Genomic DNA, 22,666 nt, shown 5'->3' with positions numbered 1-22,666 from the left:
AATAACTTGGTACAATCAATTCAAAACTAAAGTTTGAGTAACCTTGCTATTGATAAGCAACTTGATTTATAAATTCAATTAATTGTCTTCTGTTTAGGCAAGGTTAACTATGCATAACTTATGTCCGTTTTCTTATGAACTGCATTCATCTTTTCTGCATTTGCTTCAAAAGGAATGTTTGTAGTGTTCTGAAGGTCTTATTGATGGGTCTTTGATTGGTTGGGCAGGCGGGCTGAGGAATAGTTGATGGCATTTAATACAGAGAAATGCGAGGTGTTGCATTTTGAGAAGTCTAACAAGGGCAGGACCTACACAGTGAATGGTAGGGCTTGGGGAGTGTTGTGAAACAGAGAGAGTGCAGGTACATAGTTCCTTGAAAGTGACATTGCAGGTAGACAGGGTGGTCAAAAGGGCTTTTGGCATATTGGCCTCCATCAGTCAAAGATCATGTTACAGTTATATTGGTGAAGCCACATTTAGAGTATTGTGTTCAGTTCTGATCACCATAATATGAGAAAGATGTCAAGCTCGAAAGGGTACAGAGAAGGTTTACGAGGATTTTGCCAGGACTTGAGTGCCTGAGCTATAGCCAAAGGTTAAGCAGACTAAACTTTATTCCTTGAAATGCAGAAGGATATGGGGCAATCTTATAGAGGTATACAAAATCATGAGAGGAATAGATCAGATAAATGGACAGTCTTTTGCCCAGAGTAGGGAAATCGAGAACCAGAGGTTATAGGTTTGAGGTGGGGGTGGGGGCGAAGATTTAATAGGAACCTGAACACAAAGGGTGGTGAATGTATGGAACGAGTTGCCGGAGGAGGTAGTTGAGGCTGGCACTATCATAATGTTTAAGAGACATTTGGACAGGTACATGGATAGGATAGGTTTAGAGGGTTATGGGCCAAGCACGGGCAGGTGGGACTAGTGTAGATGAGGCATATTCGTCAGCGTGGGCAGGTTGGACTGTAGGGCCTATTTCCACGCTGTATGACCCTATATTGGCTAAACTACCACTGTTACTTCATTTGGTCACTTGTAAGAATTTACGATTGGGTCGGAGATTGTAGGTACCAATACCACACTTGAAAAGAAGTTGAGTAACCCATTATTGCTTCTTTTAGTAAGATAGCAATGTGAAAATACCATGTGAAAACCATAAGAAAATACCATGTCTGAATGCTGAAACTCTATCTCAGTAGCTACATGTACTTAGCTTGAGTATGATAACATAATTAGAGGGTAATCGTTCAAAGGCTTAATAGTTTAGGACAAAATGTTTTCTTTCTTGGAATTATTTAATTATTAGAATTCATAACCTCTAGTGGACAGGTCATCATTTTTTAAGACTAGGGTCCTTTTTGCTATAGGCAGTCAAAGCTGGAACTAACATGTTTCTATACCAGAAAAAGTGGCTCACTGGGTCTATATTCTCTTGTAAATTTGTACATTCAGGGTAAAGTACCCCTTCAGTTTGTAACAAATTCCATTGCTGTGGAAGGGGTTACATGCTACAGTCTCATTAGAAGTTCAAAATTATTTATTTATAACCTATCTGCACCTGAGATCTTTCACAGGAGACATCTACCAGATCAGACTCTTTGTAATTCAGTTTGGAGTGTTCCTTGGAGAGTGGCCTTCATGTGCCAAAACAAATAGTGGTGTAATTGCAAGCATCAACATCTATCCCCTATATTAGATAGACTGAAGCAACAGCTGAACAGGCATACAACTTTCACCAGCTGGTGAGGGATCTTGGGTGAACAACATCATAGTTTGTTCTCAAGGGGAATTGCATCTCATTTAAAGACAGTGGCTAAAATGAACAGGAACAAGGTTCCATGGAATCTTTATACTAAAACTCTCGTTTGTTATCTTGTTTGTGACTGAACTTCAGCCAAAAACACGATAGCGCGACAATTTTAGGCCCACCTTACTCACCGTTGTCACTTTAGTGATAATGCAAGTAGTTTTATTGAAATTGGTGTTATATTTTTTAAGCTATTCACATTTTTAAGTTTAAAAGGAGGGAGGGAGGGGGAAGGGGGAGAAAGGAGAGGGGAGGGGGATTGAGGAGAGAGGGGGGGGGGGGGGACAGGGTGCTGCACCAATGCAGGAGAGGTTTGGGTCCAACAGGTCCACTTGGTCTAGTTAATAGTTAAATACCATGTGACTGCAATAAAATCAATATCTTATAACCATATAAACCATATAACAACTACAGCACGGAAACAGGCCTGTTCGGCCCTACCAGTCCACGCCGACCACTCTCTCTGACCTAGTCTCATCTACCTGCTCTCAGACCATAACCCTCTAATCCCCTCTTATCCATATACCTATCCAATTTAGTCTTAAATAATAAAATCGAGCCTGCCTCCACCACTTCCACCGGAAGCCCATTCCATACAGCCACCACCCTCTGAGTAAAGAAGTTACCCCTCATGTTACCCCTAAACTTTTGTCCCTCAATTCTGAAGCTATGTCCCCTTGTTGGAATCTTCCCCACTCTCAAAGGGAAAAGCCTACCCACGTCAACTCTGTCCGTCCGTCTTAAAATTTTAAAAACCTCTATCAAGTCCCCCCTCAACCTTCTACGCTCCAAAGAATAAAGACCCAACCTGTTCAACCTCTCTCTGTAGCTTAAGTGCTGAAACCCAGGCAACATTCTAGTAAATCTCCTCTGTACCCTCTCCATTTTGTCAACATCCTTCCTATAATTTGGCGACCAGAACTGCACACCATACTCCAGATTCGGCCTCACCAATGCCCTGTACAATTTTAACATTACATCCCAACTTCTATATTCGATGCTCTGATTTATAAAGGCAAGCATACCAAACGCCTTCTTCACCACCCTATCCACATGAGATTCCACCTTCAGGGAACAATGCACAGTTATTCCCAGATCCCTCTGTTCCACTGCATTCCTCAATTCCCTACCATTTACCCTGTACGTCCTATTTTGATTTGTCCTACCAAAATGCAGCACCTCACACTTATCAGCATTAAACACCATCTGCCATCTTTCAGCCCACCCTTCCAAAAGGCCCAAATCTCTCTGTAGACTTTGAAACTCTACTTCATTATTAACTACACCACCTATCTTAGTATCATCTGCATATTTACTAATCCAATTTGCCACACCATCATCCAGATCATTAATGTAAATGACAAACAACAGTGGACCCAACACAGATCCTTGGGGTACTCCACTAGACACTGGCCTCCAACCTGACATACAGTTGTCAACCATTACCCTCTGGTATCTCCCATTCAGCCATTGTTGAATCCATCTTGCAACCTCACTATTAATACCCAACGATTTAACCTTCTTAATCAACCTTCCATGTGGAACCTTGTCAAATGCCTTACTGAAGTCCATATAGACAACATCCACAGCCTTGCCCTTATCAATTTCCCTGGTAACCTCTTCAAAAAATTCAAGAAGATTAGTCAAACATGACCTTCCAGGCACAAATCCATGTTGACTGTTTCTAATCAGGCCTTGTTTATCCAAATAATTATATATTCTGGAAATACCAACTATTTAATACTTCCTGCATTATTTAAAAGAGTTTAAGAGACTGGGTATATGGGTGTTTGAAGACCACAAATATCCTCTGCAAGCATTGCCATTGATATCCACTACTGTTAAAAGCTGAAGTGTGAAATCTTTCCTCCCCAAAAGCCTCATAGAACATAGAAAAATACAGCACAGGAACATGCCCTTCAGTCCACAATGTCTGTGCTGAACATGATGCCAAGAAGAATAATCTCATCTGCCTGCATGTATTCCATACACCTAATTCCTTGCATATCCATGTGTCTCTCTGAAGGTCTCCTGGATGCCAAGATCATATCTACCTTCACCACCGCCCCTGGCAGCGCATTCCAGGCACCACTACCTAGTAAAAACAAACTTTAAACTTTGCCCCTTTCATCTTAAAGCTATAATTTTTTACATTTCCACCCTGGAAGGAAGGCTCTGACTGTCTCCCATATTTACACCTCTCATAATTTTATGTACTTCTATCAGGTCTCCCATCTAACAGAGCCACAGAAAACAATTTAATTCTGTCCCACTTCTTGTATCTAATACCCTCTCATCCAGCCTGCATTCTGCAAAACTCTTATGCACCATCTCCAAAGCCTCCACGTCCTTCCCATAATGGGACGCTCACAACTGTACGCAATGCCGCTAAACGCAGCCTAACTGAAGTTTTATTAGGCTGTATCATAATTTCCTGACTCATACTTAATGCCTGAGCAATGAAGGCAAGCATACTGTACGCCTTTCTTACCACTCCATCTGCAGTGTTGCCACTTTCACTTTCCACTTTATCTCCACAAAAATATCAGGAAAGGTACTCCTTGGTTCCAAATGCTGTCAGACAAAATTCCAAAATATTTATCAAATTTTACAACCTAATTTCTGGACCTTGGCCATTTACTTGGCCACAATATGACAATGACATGGTTCCAGCAGTCTATATTCAGTCGATCACCTTTGTGCAGACTCACCCCCCTATTCTTGAATTGAGTTTCCACCAGATGTTTACACAAATTACTAAAATTCCACACAATCGACTAGTATCAATAGAAATGCTCTATATTAACTGAACATTTCAGAGTGTTAATGTTTTCAGTCGTCTGATCGAAGAGTGCCTAACTTTGAGGTATATATCTATTTCTAGACACAAAATTTAAATAATGTGGATTATTAGAATTTCCATTTTTTAAAGTAGCAACAATACTAAACAGTGAAAATAAAATTAGACATGCATCCTGACACAACTTCTTCAGCAGAAATATTTTTTCTACTGCTGCAACTGCATTTTTGATCCTGTGGCTACACTACAATAGGACTGGTGCCAAATATGGAATTATTATCTAAGATTGTCAGAGGTACTGTTAATTACAGTTGACTGTGATCATTTCAGGTACTGATGAATATTCACTATCTTGTATTTTAGCTGCATGTGAAACAAAAGCCATAATGAAAATCACTTGAACATGTACGTCTGAATGCTGCATGCGAGCCAATCATTCTAAAAGGCAGTTATAATGGATGAAATTATGACCTTTAAGTTGCTGTGGAAACGTGGCTGGTTCCCTCATTATCATGTTGAATTATTTTGTTTAGAATCAGCTAGTTTGATTTTACATTAGGTTCCTTAGATCTTGCAGTTTCTATGATAATGGTGGTTTGAGAGAAATCCCTTTGAATGCAATTCTGGTGACTTGCAACAAAAAAAATGCGAGTTTAATTACCTGCATGAAGAAACTGTAACTGGGGCCTTTTTTCTCTTGAATAGCTTTGAGTTCAAAATAAAATCCACAGTAGGAAATAATTTCTGACCAGTACCGTGGTTCCTGTTTACACAGAGGAATTAAAAATAAATTGTTCCTTAACATTAAAGGACATAAATTATTTCATATAGCATCAAAGTATCATCAAGCTGGACAACTACAGTGCATTTTAGTACACAAATACTTTTTAGTTCTGTTATCAAATGATAATGATTCGCACATTCAAGATAAATTTAATCTCAGGGGATTTACGAAAACAGATACAAAGTGTTGGAGTAACTCAGGGGGGCAGGCACCATCTTTGAAGAACTTGAACAGGTGATGTTTCGGATCGGAACCTTTCTTAGAACATAGAACAGTGCAAAACAAGAACAGGCCCTTTGGCTCAAAATGTCTGTGCCAAACATGATGCTAAGACCATCTCTTACATACCTGCACATAATCAGACCTCCAGCCTGAATATTGTTTTTCCACGACACCACTCTGTCTGCTATCAGTAAGCCAGTTCCAAATCCTTATGACCAAGTCGCTGTTAATCCCATGCAATTTAATCTTATGGATCAGCCTACCACGGGGACTTTATCAAACACCTTACTAAAATCCGTGTAGACAAAATCCATTGCTTTAGTCTTATTGATCACCTTTGTCACCTCCTCAATAAACGAACAATTTAGTAAGACACGACCTGTTATGTACAAAGCCATAGAAATTTATGTTGACTGTCCCTAATTAACGCATTCTCTTCCAAATGGCAGTAAATCCTATCCCAAACAATCCTCTCCAATAGCTTCCCTACCACTGACGTGAGACTAACCGGCCTATAATTACCTGGATTCTCAAATTCCCTTCTTAAATAAAGGAACACATTTGCTACTTTCCAGTCCCCCAGGACATCCCCTGTGGCTAGAGAAGATGCAAACATCTTCATCAAGGTTCCAACAATCTCCTCTCTTGTCTCTCTCAATAACCTGGGATAAATCCCATCAGGTCCTGGGGATTGATCCACATTAATGTTCTTCAAGAGCCCCCACACCTCCTCCTCCTTAATCTCAAACTATCCTTGCATATTAGTACAGTAAACCCTAATTATAAAAGACCATTGGCGGGGGCGGATGGTGTCCGTTATTGCTAATTGTCCATTATAACCGAGCAAGGTATCATCATTGTACGTAGTTGAAACAAAGTACTGCAGATGGTGGGAAGAACAGTTGGAGACCAGCCTCCAGATGATGGTTAAAAAGGTGTACAAAGTGCTAGAGTAACTCAGTGGATCAGGTAACCTCTGGAGAACATGGATAGTTGATGCCATGACCTTTTTTTCACTGATACAGTCCGCTGAGTTACTCCAGCACTTTGTGTCGTTTCACCTTAAAACTAGATACTGATGCCGCTGGTGCGTACCAGCGAGCTCTTCTTCATTGGTTCACAAGGATGTTGTGGCAGCTCATGTTGTAGCCCCTGGGCATAGCACTTTCTCCAGGCCACTACCACTGCTCAGTCTCCTTGGACTTCCCTCCCCTCTCTGCCACTGCTGCCACTTCCGAGGTGGAGTATGTTGGTGACTCCGGGGGAGAAGGAGGAGGTGGCGGATGGAGGGAAGAGGCCAAGTGGACAGATTGACAGGAGAAGGAGGGAGCGCGGGGGGAGGCCCAGTGGGCAGGTTACGGGAGAAGGAGGAGGGGAAGCGGCCGAGTGGGAGGTGTACAAAGCCATCTCCGACAGCAAGAAGCAACAGCAGATGAGAGGGGAGGGGGCCCCACGATAATCGAGCACGTCCTGTTGGTGGCAGCGGCCAGATGAAAGTGCTTTCCCCAGGGGTTACAACGTGAGCCACAACAACAGCCATGTCATGGGAAAGTGGAGTGGGTGAAGAAGGGCTCGCTGGTGCACCTTGCGAGTCAGAAACAGGGGCCCTAAGCAGCCGGGGAGATGGTGCGAGCCGTGGATAGCATCAGCTGGTCCGTCTGCTATATCTGAAATCCATTATGAAGGGGTCCATTTAAACAAGGGTTTACTGTATTCTCGATACTGATCTCATTGTCCCCCATGTCCTCTCTTCTTGGTGAAAACAGATACTAATTTCTCGAAATGTAAGTGCCTCCCCTGATTTAGTACATCCTCATACTCCAAGGACCAATTCCTTTCTTCAGACTGATTGTGGTGGGGGGAAAGCTGGAAGAGAGGTGGGGCAAGGCAAAGCCTGACGAGTCATAGGTGGATATTTGCTTGCCCGCAGTTAGAAAATTAAAGCACTCCTTAACAGTTGCATCTAATTCTGGCAACAACTATGTCTAGGTGCTTTAAACGTCAGATTCCCAACCATAACAATAGACAATAGACAATAGGTGCAGGAGTAGGCCATTCAGCCCTTCGAGCCAGCACCGCCATTCAATGCGATCATGGCTGATCACTCTCAATCAGTACCCCGTTTCTGCCTTCTCCCCATATCCCCTCACTCCGCTATCCTTAAGAGCTCTATCCAGCTCTCTCTTGAAAGCATCCAACGAACAGGCCTCCACTGCCTTCTGAGGCAGAGAATTCCACAACTTCACCACCCTCTGACTGAAAAAGTTCTTCCTCATCTCCGTTCTAAATGGCCTACCCCTTATTCTTAAACTGTGGCCCCTTGTTCTGGACTCCCCCAACATTGGGAACATGTTATCTGCCTCTAATGTGTCCAATCCCCTAATTATCTTATATGTTTCAATAAGATCCCCCCTCATCCTTCTAAATTCCAGTGTATACAAGCCCAATCGCTCCAGCCTTTCAACAAAATTATTGATCATAGTATTTCTTCTTTGAATGCAAGTGTATACAGTGCATTCAGAAAGTATTCAGACCCGTTCATTTTTTCCACATTTTGCTATGTTACAGCCTTATTTTAAAATGGATTACATTCAATTTTTTTATCATCAATCTACACACAATACCCCATAATAAAAAAGCGAAAACAGGTGTTTAGAAATTTTTGCAAAGTAATTGAAAAGAAATAACTGAAATATGACATTTACATAAGTATTCAGACCCTTTTCTATGACACTCAAAATTGAGCTTATGTTCATCCTGTTTCCATTGATTATCCTTGAGTGTTTCTACAACTTGATTGGAGTCCACCAGTGGTAAATTAAATTGATTGGACATGATTTGGAAAGGCACACACCTGTCTATATAAGGTCCCACAGTTGACAGTGCATGTCAGAGCAAAAACCAAGCCATGAAGACGAAGGAATTGGCCATAGACCTCTGAGATAGGATTGTGTCGAGACACAGATCTGGGGAAGGGTATAAAACAATTTCTGCAGCATTGCAGGTCCCGAAGAGCATACTGGCCTCCGTCGTTCTTAAATGGAAGAACTTTGGAACCACCAGGACTCTTCATAGTGCTGGCTGCCCGGCCAAACTGAGCAATCGGGGGAGAAGGGCCTTGGTCAGGGAGGTGACCAAGAACCCGGTAGTCACTCCGACAGAGCTCCAGAGTTCCTCTGTGAAGATGGGAGAACCTTCCAGAAGGACAACTATATCTGCAGCATTCCACCAATCAGGCCTTTATGGTAGAGTGGCCAGACGGAAGCCACTCCTCAGTAAAAGGCACATGACAGCCCGCTTGGAGTTTGCCAAAAGGCACTAAAGGACTCAGACCATGCGAAACAAGATTCTCTGGTCTGATGAAACCAAGATTGAACTCTTTGGCCTGAATGCCAAATGGCACCGTTCATCACCTGGCCAATACCATACCTATGCTGAAGGATGGTGGTGGCAGCATCATGCTGTGGGGATGTTTTTCAGTGGCAGGGACTGGGCGACTAGTCAGGATCGAGGGAAAGATGAACAGAGCAAAGTACAGAGAGATCCTTGATGAAAACCTGCTCCAGAGCATTCTGGACCTCAGACTGGGGCGGAGGTTCACCTTCCAACAGGACAATGACCCTAAGCACACAGCCAAGACAACACAGGAGTGGCTTTGTGATAAATCTTGTTAATGTCCTTGAGTGGCCCAGCCAGAGCCTGGACTTGAACCTGATTGAACATCTCTGGAGGGACCTGAAAATAGCTGTGCATCGACACTCCCCATCCAACCTGACAGAGCTTGAGAGGATCTGCAGAGAAGAATGGGAGAAATTCCCAAATACAGGTGTGCCAAGCTTGTAGTGTCATACCCAAGAAAACTTGAGGCTGTAATCGCTGCCAAAGGTGCCTCAACAAAGTACTGAGTATAGGGTCTGAATACTTATGTAAATATGATATTTGTTATTTCTTTTTTAATTACTTTGCAAACATTTCTAAACACGTTTTCACCTTTTTATTATGGGGTATTGTGTGTAGATTGATGATTAAAAAAAAAAGATTATAATCCATTTTAAAGTAAGGCTGTAATGTAGCAAAATGTAGGAAAAAGTGAAGGGGTCTGAATACTTTCTGAATGCACTGTATATGTGTGGATGCATACAAGAACTGAATGCACTGAATGGTATATAGGGCTGATACATAGTTGTACCAGCAGTGCTGTTCAGTTGAAAGTTATTGCTTTCATTAAAGCACGTTCTGTTTATAGCTTTCCTTCTGTTTATTTGCTTATGCAACAGAAAGGAACCATAAACGTCGATTTTTTTTGTGTGATCCTCAATTAACCCAGCAGAAGTGGCACCTAATAGTCCAGTTCTCCACTGATGTCTTCATGCAGGGGATTGTCCCAGCCTCAGTACAGGGACAGGACTTGCTGCGTACGGTCCTGCCGGCCTACATTTTTTCCTGACCCAGAGAGCTTGTAGGTCCATCTGCACACAACAGGCATCGAGTAGGACAAGGCAAGCTCTAAGCCCAACCACCTGAGCACCGTGGCACTCTAACGGCCTGCTATTCTTTTTCTCCAGAGAGGCTGCCTGACCCGCTGAGTTACTCCAGGTTTTTGTGTCTATCTAAGGATATTTTTGAACATTTTTCAAACATTTAATAGTCAGAGGCATTTAAGAGTAATGCAAATAACTTAAATAATTAAATAAGAATTATTAAATTAGTTACAATAATTTAAAACACCATTAAATTGTATGGTAATTAAAAGCATTAAGATAAAGTAAAATGTCAAGGACGTTGCTACACATTTTTCCAAAATGTCAAATACATGGGGTTTCAACACCTTATCCAGCCCTTCATGGCATTATGCCAGAGAGCCTGTGCGCTCTGTGCATACAGTCCCTTTCTTCAGAACGCTGCTCTGCCACAAGATTCAACAGTGTGTCCATGGGTGCAGTAGACAACGATATAAACCAGCATATGTCCAGCTTATCTCAATATGCACAAAATCCCAATACACAAGGGGCAAGAAATGATCGATAGCTGGAATTCCCTTTGGAATGGTTGGTTTTCAATCAGAGCATTGCAGTCATCAGATGGAACAAGCATTAACAAAAAAAGTCACAACAGAAATTCTTCAGTTTCCATTACAGGTTGAGTTGTTTCAAGTTTACATTCAAATTTCACATTAAAGAACATGAGGCAATGAGTTGGAGTTGGGTAACTGATCTTTCGATGCTGTTCCAACAAGGCTGGTCTCCAACTGTCCTTCCCATACTCTTTCCATATCCCTTGATATCAATTATTTAATTATCCAAATATATATCAACCATATATCAACCAATGCCAGAAAAGCACACAACAAGGTTGCACCACAGGTCTCTGGGGAAGATAACCGTAAAGATTTGCAAACTGTGAATGAGGATTTTTTTCCTCATTATAGTCCAAAATGACTAACCTCTCATTGACATTGGTTGAATGTGGTGACCAGTGATTAGCTACCAGAGGTGAAATGCTATCTCCCTTCTACTCCAGTATTGAAGAAGTGTCCCAACCTGAAACATCGTTTGTTCATTTCCTTTCACTTGCCGAATTCCACCAGCAGTTGGATTTTTGTTCAAGAGAAAAATCAAGTTAGTTTTGAGTTGCAAAGAAGGTTGGAAAGGGATGCAGGTCAAAGAAATATCTCTGATAGAGTGACCACAAAGAAAGAAATAAAAAATCTGTGAAATTAGGAGTTAATGAGGGAGAGGAAGAGGGGAGGAGAGACAGATAGATAGGGGAGGGGGGGGGAGAGGGAGAGGGGGGGGGGAGAGGGAGGGGGAGAGAGGGAGAGTGAGAGACAGGGAGAGAGGGTGGGGGGGGGAGGGGGAGAGAGGGTGGGGGGGGAGGGGGAGAGAGGGTGGGGGGGAGGGGGAGAGAGGGTGGGGGGGGAGGGGGAGAGAGGGTGGGGGGGGGGAGAGAGGGAGAGGAGGGAGGAGAGGGGGAGATGGAGAGAGGGAGAGAGAGAAACTTTAACCTGGCTTTTTTGTGGTAACTGAGTCTATGTAAAATATATTAGCGAATGGCCTACTCCTGCACCTATTTTCTATGTTTTCTATGGCTTGGTCCTGTTGGCCTCCAGCAAAGGATTCCAGCCAGCCTGTTGTTTCCTGTGTTTCAGGCAGAGTCCAAAACATCCTGTCTGGCGGGTATGTGTTTTACAGAAATTTTATCCAAGGTTCGTGGTCCGTCACAAGTGGTACCATTTTACTGTGACCTGTGAAAGCCATGTGCACTCCAAGAAATTATTGCTCTTTAGGAAATAATCCTAATTCTCATGTGGTTGAATAGTAGATCTTTTGAAACCTTGTGTGTTCTAGATATCCATCAAACCGTTGCTTGGAAAGGATAAGAAGGGAGGATGAATTATCTGTACCACTCCTGCCAAAGACTCTCCTGTGTCGGTCCTCATGGAAGAGGGGTGTAACAGGGGGAACAGATGTCCATTGCAGTAAACTAGTGCTGCAGAATGAACTAGTACATTCTGTTGCAGATGTTAGTGCTGCCAATTTGTTTCTTCAGTCTAATTCTTTATTATTTTATAATCTAGATCTTGTCCCCAAGTTTTTGAATCCTTCAATGTTGGCAATTCATCTAGAATCAAACAAAGCACATTAAATATATATATATATATGTTCATAGATTTTTAATGGAAGTACAGATACATTTCCAGGGGACTTTGACTAATGTTGGAGATTTTCTCGGTGAGGCAAATCTTGCACCCGATCTATAGTGGAAGGTTATGGAATATTGAAGGCATATCCTGTCTGACATTTATTGCAACAGCATATGAAGATGACTTGATCTAGCTATGTTCTCTTGTTTCACATTAGGAATGCGACCACACGTGGCAAATGCATCTGGAAATTCTTTATCCAAACTGCGGAAACGACCAAGACAATTAGCAAAATCTCTGGTTACCATTAGCATCAGTTGGTTCTGTTAGCATCTCGTTAGTTCTGAGGAACCATAGTTTTCACAGGTTGCAAGTCGAACAAGATTCCACACTCTTTGTTAAAATTAGAGGGTCTAAAATTGAGAAGACTAAGCTCTTTTCATGCTTGAAGAGTGTAGACAGTTGAGTTTATTCAGCGCTTCACTACCCATTAAAATACAGGTCATGAACAATCTTGGAATATCTGGGTTGGAGCCCTTTCTAGAACCATAAGAAAAGGCTGGAAACAGACTCATTTATATTACCTATGCTTCTGCAAGATAGATATTCAATTTTCTTTCAGGTGGTTGTTCCAGTCTTTCAGTTCGATGTTCGATTCACTGGCCTCTTTTGTATAGGCCATTGAATTACTCGTATCTTTGAGTATCTGATGAATCACCAAACCTATTTATAAATTCTCCTGGAGGAATACTTTCCTGCCTGAATCGTCTGATTTATTAGATTATTTTAAATTACAGGTTATATCCTGCCATTTGCCTCAGAATGCCACAAAGGAATTTGTGACTGACTAAACAAAATGAACTTCCTCAATTGCCCTGAGAAGTCAGATTCAATCCATTTCCAGCACCTGTGAAGAATAAATAGACTACTTCCATAAGGATTACATTAACAGGTAGGAAAACTATGTTAATGCTGTTCTGCTAACATTATTTACATGGAGATGTGAATTGCAATCTATTGTGTTTTGTTCCATATCCTGTTCTTGATTCTGGCCAGACAGCCAAGAAAAATCAATTGGAGTCTGCTAAATCAGATTTTTTCCCTGGACAGTAAAGTTCACATGTTTACTCTGTATTAAGTAGGTAAATTCACCGCATTTGTTTTATCAGCTCTCTCCTTTGCTTGCATAAATGATCAGTGATATGGAGGTATCAAAATATGTGCTGGGATTTGACTTATCATATGCACTCTATTGGCAAGAATGATAAAAGCCTAATTCAGTTCACAAATGTACAGCTACTACCGTTCTACAATTAATTAGATTAATTGTAATGCATCTCTAGTATGTTTCTACATTAAAAATTATGGTCTGACATTCAATTGTGTATCATAGAAGAATTTTATTTTGGTATAAGAATAGGTTCTAAATAAAGTCTGAACATTAAATCACACAGTGGTGGAATGGTGAATTTCAGTTTAATGCATATAACATGCACAAGCACAAAAAATGACTGGCATCCAGAACGGACAGATATTTTGTGTTGTACATTGCATATTTAGCACTGCTGCTACAATGCTGGACTGCACGTCTGCTACAAGGATACCATCTGGGTCACACATGGGAGTCAGGCCCTGACTGAAAGAAACGTGTCTAATTTCACAAAGACACACAGTACCTACATTTTTGATGAGAAGTCCTTTACATCATAACTGATCAGCTCAGCAGCAAGGACAGAACAGATTACTAGTCATTATTCAAGGGAGGCTGTGTTTTATGTTTTTGAGTTTCAAAAATATTAATTTTTTTCTGTCTATCCTTAACACCATGACGTTATTTCATCAATCTAGAAGTGAGATGTCTCATCTCGGATCTAATTTGTCAATCTTCCAATCAGTTCAATGCAAGCTCGTCAAATGGAGTTGAGAGGCCAAAGCATGGCACACTGAAGTGGTCATGTCTTTGGAAATTGTCAAAGACACAGTTACTCTGCAAAATGTCAGAAAATAGCATCATTTATGTCATCAATACAAGCAAAACCTTGTTCACAAGGGGACAAAAATCAGTTCCCTTCAGTACTGGAACAAGCTGCCATAGATTCTCCATTTTAGTATATATTTCAAGCATGAATGAATTTCCAGATTGAATTAATTATTATTGCAGGAGCAAGTTCTGTGAAGAACCAACAGAACTTCTAAACTAATAAGTCTTGAATCATGTTTGAAAAAAGAACACTGTAAATACCAGAGTGAATTTGTTGTCCAAAATAGAAAACATCCAAATCTTATTTACATTAATATTAAAATTGTAAAATGACGAGGTTTAATCATGTAAATTATTAGAGGATGGAAGTCAAAAAAGTAGTTCAGTGAAATTAGAAGTTATAACACATTGCAGAAAAAAACTCATTATGTTCAAAATTATCACCACACTGTAAGATAAGCCTTAGATGATCAAATGACCTTATCTTGGTGCCATTAAGCATGTCAACATGATACAGTGGGGTTATTGGAGAAAAAGGTAAAGGAGAAAGGATTGAGGCATTGATGAGCCAAGGACTGTGGTAATCAAGACCTGGTTATTGGTCTAGAGATCATTATGGTTGGGGATTGGAAAAGGTTTGTCAATCAACTTGGAGACCGAGGCCAGTACCAACATGCAAACCATGGACCTAGCTGCAGATGAGCCTGGCGGAGGAAGAATGAGTGAGAGTCATGAGTCATACTGGAGTGTGGGAAGAGGTTGAAAGAAGTTATGCAAGCAGACTATTTAGTTAGGATCCACTCCAAATACAGTTGAGCGATCTAATGAAGTAAATGGACATTTTAAAATCGCAATATTGAAATAATAAAACCTACATAGCTTCAAACTTTACTAAACTTCTTGTGGCTTTCTGAACTTAAGGAGAATATCTAATTGATAGCTAGATTTGGCCTTAGGGCAATTGAATGTCAGACTTGATATTTGTATAAATAATATTATGTATTGTGTAAAAATCATAATGATTACAATAAAAATAATCATCTTGAGTTCAGATAACAATAAACCACTCAGCCTATTTTTTCCAGTTTATGGTATATGAATTGCTCAGACAATTTTCTTAACAATGTTCCTTCCCATCTACATTACTGTGTACATAATGGTCTCAGAAAATTAGTAAAGTTGATGCAAGTAATTCAGCCATAACTTTGAAAATCAATATCACATGGGATTGTTATAACAAGGCCATCATTTGGCCACTGGATTAAAATTCCAGGAAAAGGGTGTTTTATTATTGCCACAATCAATTATACTGTTTATTTTAAAGTGATGCAAAGCAGGCTGCAATGGCATTCTGACTGCTCACATCACTGTTGAATGGGAGGGAGATCTGTGTATGTGTGGAACTTTGCTTGCCATGCTCTGATGGATGTACATCGTGTAATAATCAGAAAGGACTGATGCAATCTACATTCATAGAGTGAAATTTAACTGTTTCCATATACACTGACGATAACCATTGATGCAAAACCCACTGTGGATTTTGTTTCACTCGACTACAGGATCAAATAATCAGCTACACTGATTTGCTACCACATCTGTCCACTTCAATTCAATACTCCAGCTGAAACTTATTCCTAACCCTGAGCAGACAAACTAGCTTTGTGGAAGAAGTAAGCTTTGCTGGAGCAATTTGAAAGGATCATTGGCATCTTGCAGGTTAAATAGTAGTTGCTTTCCTATGATGTGCTAAAATTCTATATATTTTTGGTGTTTTTCTTAGTTCTTGCTAGTTTCAAAAACCTACAAGGAGTGGTGAAAGAAGTACCATCAACATTGACATCAATGGTTCTGCACAAATTGGTTGCTCAGTTTGGGAGCAGTCTCTTGGAATAGATCATGAGCTGGATAATTAACACAGGTTATGCAGAGCAAGGGAAGAAGAGACAGGAGAAAAGACTCTCAAATGGAGACGACATCTGCCAGGAATGTTTACGGAGAACTTAAATGAAAGTGAGAGGATTAAAATACAAGAAACTGCAGATGCTGGAATGTTCAGCATTATACCAAGTGCAAAAGGGAGTTCGGCAAGTCAGGCAGTTTCTGTGGAGAAAACTGAAGAATAATCCCAATCTGAAACTCTGAAGTAGAGACCCGACCAAAGCGTCGCCTATCCATTTCCTCCACAGATGCCGTCTGACCTGCTGAGCTACTCCAGCACTTTTGTTTTGATTAAAATATTTGATAGCTAGTCATGCCACAGATAATAACCCTATCAATAGAGGAACAACGTTAATGTTTCAGGTCAAATACTTTCTTTACTTAAACTTTTAAAATCACAGATAATATTTTGTTTGAAAAACCTAAATTGGAGGAAAATTATGATTTTTTTTTCAGGAATGTAAATACTTTGTGATAGTCTTGATTGGGTAGCTAATATTTATACCTCAGTCAACATGAAACCAAATCGGATTGCTTCAGAGGGAAAGTATTTTGCATGTGGCATGTCTCCACCGTGTTGTAGCTGGAAAATGAATGAAAACATTCAGATCTCACAATATGGTCTTTCACAAAGAATGCTATAAATAATTCTTTGATTTCTTTCAAAGCATTGTGTATTCATTCCAGACATATTACCATTCTTCTGACACGAATGATCACAAAAAAATGTGAAAACATAAATTGTAGCAAGCCAATGGATGTCACCAATAATAACATTTGACGATCATTTGAAATTCAAATTGTAATTTTCATGTATTAAACTCCAATAGAAAATATTTTTTGCTATTTTAAAGCTGTAGAATAGCCCTATCTATGCTTGAAAATGTGTTCTTGCCTTCTTGAATGCCAATTTTTAATTTTTAAGGTTTTCATCCTTTGTTCTGGTTTTCCACTCCAAAGGAAATACCTTTAACAGCATCAATCGTCTAAAATTCTATTATCAATTTAAGCACCTTGATTAGGTAATCCATTACATTTTTAGTTGAGGTACTACAGACTATGTTTTACCAGCTGCCACACAACACAAACCTTTAAGCCTTGGAACTGTTTTAGAAGATCTACATTGTACCCATTCCAAAGCTATAACAGTAAAACACAATTAATTCCACATGCAATGGACTTTGATGGTGCCAGACTGGTAGATTTTCCAGACTACAGGATATTTCAATTAATAATCTAACGCATAATTTTTTTTAGATGTTATTCAGTTCAATAGTATCATATATTTTCCCGATGATCCAGCAAATTTCAAGAAAGCACGGGAAACAGAACTAAGTGAGTTTCAAGGGAGCATGGCCATGGTCTTTTTAAAAGTAGTGTAAGAATTGGGGCCCCAATGTGTTCGGAGTGGGAACTGTGACCATGGTCTGTCAGAGAGACAACAGGAAATGGGTCCACAGCATGTTGGAGAGAGCACTCTGAGCCAGATCCGATGGCATTTTCAAACAACTGGCTTGCAGATTATCAGAGTTTTACTGTATTTCCAGGCTAAAAGTGAATACAATATCCCAGACTGACCAATGCTTTGAATTAATGAAGAATTACTCGCCCACTTTTGATTTACAAATTTGAAATAAAAGATAATATTTCATAAGGTAGACCCACAATACTAGAGTAACTCAGCGGGTTAGGCAACATCTCTGGAGAGAAGGAATGGGTGACGTTTCGGGTCAAGACCTATTTTCAGACTGAAGAAGGTTTTCGACCCGAAACGTCATCAGTCTGAGGAAGGGTCTCGACCCGAAACATCACCCATTCCTTTTCCCCAGAGATGCTGGCTGTCCCGCTGAGTTACTCCAGCATTTTGTGTCTACCTTTGATTTAAACCAGCATCTGCAGTTTATTGTCCCATAATATTTCATAACTCTTTTGACAATTTTTTTACTAATTTCACAACAGGTTCCAATGATTTGTTTACATTGTTACTTAAATCATTTGATTTTCACCATTCTTAGTTTCCCACATTCAAGACAATATTTGCATTTATTTGTGTATATATATACACGAAAGAAGCATGACCAGCCCAGAGCTTAAAATAATTTCTTACTGTGATCACAGTTCGTTAACATATACATAGACTCACTGCATAATAGTTGTGTGTGACAACTTGCAACAAGATGGTTCGGGGTAACAAATTGGTCATCTGTAGCTCCTCAATCTGTTGAGCTGATGAAAAGAAAATTGGAAATCAACCTTTAGACAATTAAACACCTATTTAATGATGAGCCAAAACAGGTTGAATATGAATAATTTCCTCAGTGAAATTCTTGTGTTATGTACTGCAGGTGCATTGCTATTTTGTGGTTTGACCGTAGTTACATTTGGAGAAGCATCAGTCACAAAAATATATGTATCATATTTTGCTTGTGGAATCGTTTGTGACTTGCCCTATGAACTTATCTCTTACATTGTACTGAGACAAATTTACATCCATATTTCTGTGGAGAGTTTGTATGTTTTTCTGCGACCATGTGGGTTTCCCCCAGGCGCTCTGGTTACATTCCAATGACAGATTGGTTATTACGTTTATTGCCTGCTGTAAATTGCACCCAGTACAGGTGGGTGGTAAGTGAAACACGCGGGGGGGGGGGGGGGGGGGGAGGGGGAGGGGGGTTAAGTGTATATATGTGAGAGAACAGGTAAGTGGAAAATAAATAGGGGCTTGTAGCTTTCCCACCACTGGTATTACCCTCTTAGAGTCATAGACTTATCCCCATTCAAAACATTCTGAAAGCTTATGGAGTTGCAAACACTGTCCCCAAACTGCTCTTCTATGGAACCATGAGTCACATAGCCAGGCTTCTTTCCCAATATCAGGTCCAAGATGATCGCTTCTAGAGTTTGACTGTCCACATACTTTTTTAGAAAACCGTCTTGAATACACCTAACAAATTCTGCCCCACTTAAATCTTTTGGACTAACTCCCAGTCAATATAGGGGAAGTTAAAGCCACCCACTATGACAACACTGTTGCTTTTGGCTCTCTTCGTAATCTGTCTACATTTCTGTATCTCCCGCTGGCTATTGGGGTGACCCACAGTATAATCCAATTAGAGTGCTTGTACGTTTCTTATTTTTCAGCGCTACCCATATTGCCTCAGTGGACCGACCCTCCACAATATGTCCTCCTTGAGTGCCGCTGTAAAATTTTCCCTGATTAGTAGAGCTTCTCCAACCCTTTTACCTCCCTATCACATCTGAAACATCAAAACTCTGGAATGTGGAGCTGCCAGTTATTTCCCTCTTTCAATCGTCCCCATTTACTTATACTTGCCTCAATGCAATTTAACTCATGATACTAATCAACAGATCTACAACAGAACCAATCTCAGTGAAGACTAGTGTCAAACAAGACTGTGTCATTGCTCCAACATTCTCAATCTTGCTCCATACCTCCACCAAATTTCCCATGGAAGTGGAACTTAACTGTGCACATGTGAACATCAGGGTTCTTCAAGGGGGGGAAAGGCAAACCACGGCACCAGTTTGCCAGATTGTACCATTGTTACACGAGCTCAACCAAATTCTAAGTTTAAAGCAAAGAAGAGTGTCCTTTATTGGTGAACTATTGTTTCACACCAGTAATCTATAAACATATCTTTACAATGAACTATATTCCAAAATAAAAATGGACTAAAAGCTGAAACCTTATCTTGAATAGCCTTAATGATTGCAGTCATAATACTACAGTCCCTCCAGTCACCAACATTGGACAATGAAATAGTCAGTAATCAGTAATTCAATGGTTGAATTACTTTTGAAAGAAGATAACAAATATTATAAAACTGAGAAAATATATCATATGCAAAAGGTCAAGAAGCTAAACTGATCTGAAACACAATTCAAATTGAATATAACCTATGTTAGCTTATATAAAAGGAAACAAGGGAGCTAAATGTGGAAACAGATGAATGTGCCTATAAACAGGACGTTGTGGCTTAAAATATTTACGACAATGAATATTTTGCACTACCAGTAAAAAAAAAATTTTTTGGATCCTTGATAAACATTTTCAAATTTTTGGTTATATGACTTCAGTTTACATATGAAGTGAGAGCATAATGATTCCATAATGAGCCATTATGCAGAAACCCAGTACTTACAATTAAGTTTGGGAAAATGTGAGTAACAAAGTCACTGAGTAAATGACAACTTGATTACCAATTATACATTGAGCAATTTAGAAACATAGAAAATAGGTTTGTATATTTGTAAGATGTCTATTAATAAATATGCAGTAACTAATTATGTGAAAAGGAATAGCATACATCCCAGTCGTCAATTTGAGAACCAACAATTATAATTTTCTATTGACAAGCTGGCAGTCTTATCAATGCCAGCAATTTATCTCACTTTAGCTTGCTGTTATTGAAGCATATTTCCCCTGTAATCTCCATTCTGTGGTCATTCTTCAAGTTGGCCTGAGGCAATTTAGCAATTTATTCAAATTCAGAGAATTTAACATACACATACACACAATTGCGACAACATCATGTGGCTGATACAATACAATACAATACAATACAATATATCTTTATTGTCATTGTACCCAGGGGTACAACGAGATTGGGAATGCGCCTCCCATACGATGCAATAATTTAAGTAATTAACAGCAACCCAACGAAACGAAACAATTGTAACAGTTTTTAGACAGGGTAAAGTGCAAGTTGATCTATGCGTTGTGGCCATCCGGCTCAGCAGGACCGGTTCATAGCAGCTATGGCCCTGGGGATGAAGCTGTTCCTGAGTCTGGAGGTGCGGGCGTAGAAGGCCTTGTATCGTCTGCCGTGATGGAAGGAGTTCGAACAGACTGTTGCAGGGGTGTGAAGAGTCTTTGTGGATGCTGGTGGCTTTTCTGAGGCATCGTGTGTTGTAGATGCCCTCCAAGTCTGGTAGCTGTGTTCCGATGGCCCTCTGAGCTCTATGGACTACCCGCTGTAGAGCTTTCCTTTCTGCCTCCGTGCAGCTGAGGTACCACACAGGGATGCCATGCGTTAGGATGCTCTCTATGGTGCAGCGATAGAAGGTCGTCAGCAGCTGTTGAGGTAGACCAGACTTTTTCAGTGTTCTTAAGTAGAACAGTCTTTGATGTGCCTTCTTGACCAGCGCAGCAGTGTTATTGGACCATGTTAGGTCCTCCGAAATGTGAGTGCCCAGAAACTTGAAGCTGGACACTCTCTCCACACTGTCCCCGTTGATAGAGATCGGGGCATATTCCCCGTTATGTGACCTACGGAAGTTGATGATCAGCTCCTTGGTCTTGGTGGTATTTAGGGACAGGTTGTTATCCGAGCACCAGTCCGCCAGGTTCTGCACCTCCGCTCTATAGTTTGTTTCATCCCCGTTGGTGATAAGCCCGATCACCGTTGTGTCGTCTGCAAACTTGACAATGGTGTTGGTGTCGAATGCAGGAACACAGTCGTGTGTGAAGAGGGAGTAGAGCATGGGGCTCAGAACACAGCCCTGTGGTGTGCCGGTACTCAGGGTGATAGTGAAGGACAGGTGCGGGCCCATTCTCACTGCCTGCGGTCGTTCCAACAGGAAGTCCAGGATCCAGGATCCAAAGCAAAGGCATGGGTCCGTACACATCCTGGTTTTAGTTTAAGGCTTGTGCACTGGAACTACCCAATCTCTATTATGCTGCCCAATGAACAGACACCAGTGACATCTTCTCTGGTATAAAGGAATGAGGATATGGATTATGCATGTCAACCATCTCAGCCCCAGAAACACATTGCAGGAGTTCTTCAGGCCAGTATTCTAGGCCCAACCAACTTCATCAAATTCATCAATGCCTTTTCACTCGCTGGCAAAGCTAATTAGCTGTTTCGAGGAAGTAGCACGAACTGTGGTACCAGCATGTCACCCAAAACTAATAGCCAACATTTATCAGAAGACGACTTAAAGAAACTGGACCAGATTACAGATTAGTATGTTGCCATATGCAACAATGTGTAATGAAATTCCTTGTTCACATGAAGCTCACATAGTACACAGCAAACATACAGTTATGATAAATACAACAATAAATACAATGAGTGCCAAACAGCAGAATGGTGAAAAATGACAGTAGTGCAAAAACTGAGCACTGCAAAAGAATATTACGGTTATGTAACAGAATAATCAATGAGATAGTTAAGAAGAAGCATGTGGGGCAACATCTCTGGGAAAGGGTGAATCAGGTGATTAATTCAAGAGTTGGGGAGCAGTGAGGAAGAAGCTGTTCTTAAGTGTCCGAGCTTTCAAGTGTCTATATTTTCTCTTAGAAGACAGAAAAAGGAATGGGCAGGTTGGCAGGCATTCTTGACAATACTTGCAAGCCCTCCTTATGCAACACACCATGAAGTTGAACTGATGGAAGGAAGTGACAACTGTGTGATGGACTGGGTTGTGTTCACCACTTTCTGAAGGTTCACCACTTCCTGAAG

The 22,666-nt window shown here is 40.6% G+C and overlaps 1 protein-coding gene across 8 annotated transcripts in view; it reads right to left on the bottom strand.

Annotated features, from left to right (window-relative positions):
- Positions 1 to 22,666, bottom strand: part of btbd16 (BTB (POZ) domain containing 16) — an 89,498-nt gene that overhangs the window by 11,458 nt on the left and 55,374 nt on the right. For 7 of the 8 annotated variants that reach the window (XM_078412845.1, XM_078412851.1, XM_078412846.1 and 4 more), the window contains 3 exons: positions 18,322 to 18,404; positions 16,684 to 16,761; positions 5,272 to 5,373 (listed from right to left, as the gene is read on the bottom strand). In XM_078412845.1, coding sequence (XP_078268971.1) covers positions 5,272 to 5,373; positions 16,684 to 16,761; positions 18,322 to 18,404 — 263 coding nt within the window. The remainder of the gene's footprint in view (positions 1 to 5,271; positions 5,374 to 16,683; positions 16,762 to 18,321; positions 18,405 to 22,666) is intronic. The other variant, XM_078412850.1, reaches the window with a different exon arrangement.

The sequence above is a fragment of the Rhinoraja longicauda genome, chromosome 16 (genome assembly GCF_053455715.1).
Source record: "Rhinoraja longicauda isolate Sanriku21f chromosome 16, sRhiLon1.1, whole genome shotgun sequence".
Lineage (NCBI taxonomy): Eukaryota > Metazoa > Chordata > Chondrichthyes > Rajiformes > Arhynchobatidae > Rhinoraja > Rhinoraja longicauda.
The sequence above is the reverse complement of the archived record's forward strand: the minus strand, read 5'-3'. Positions and strand labels throughout refer to the sequence as shown.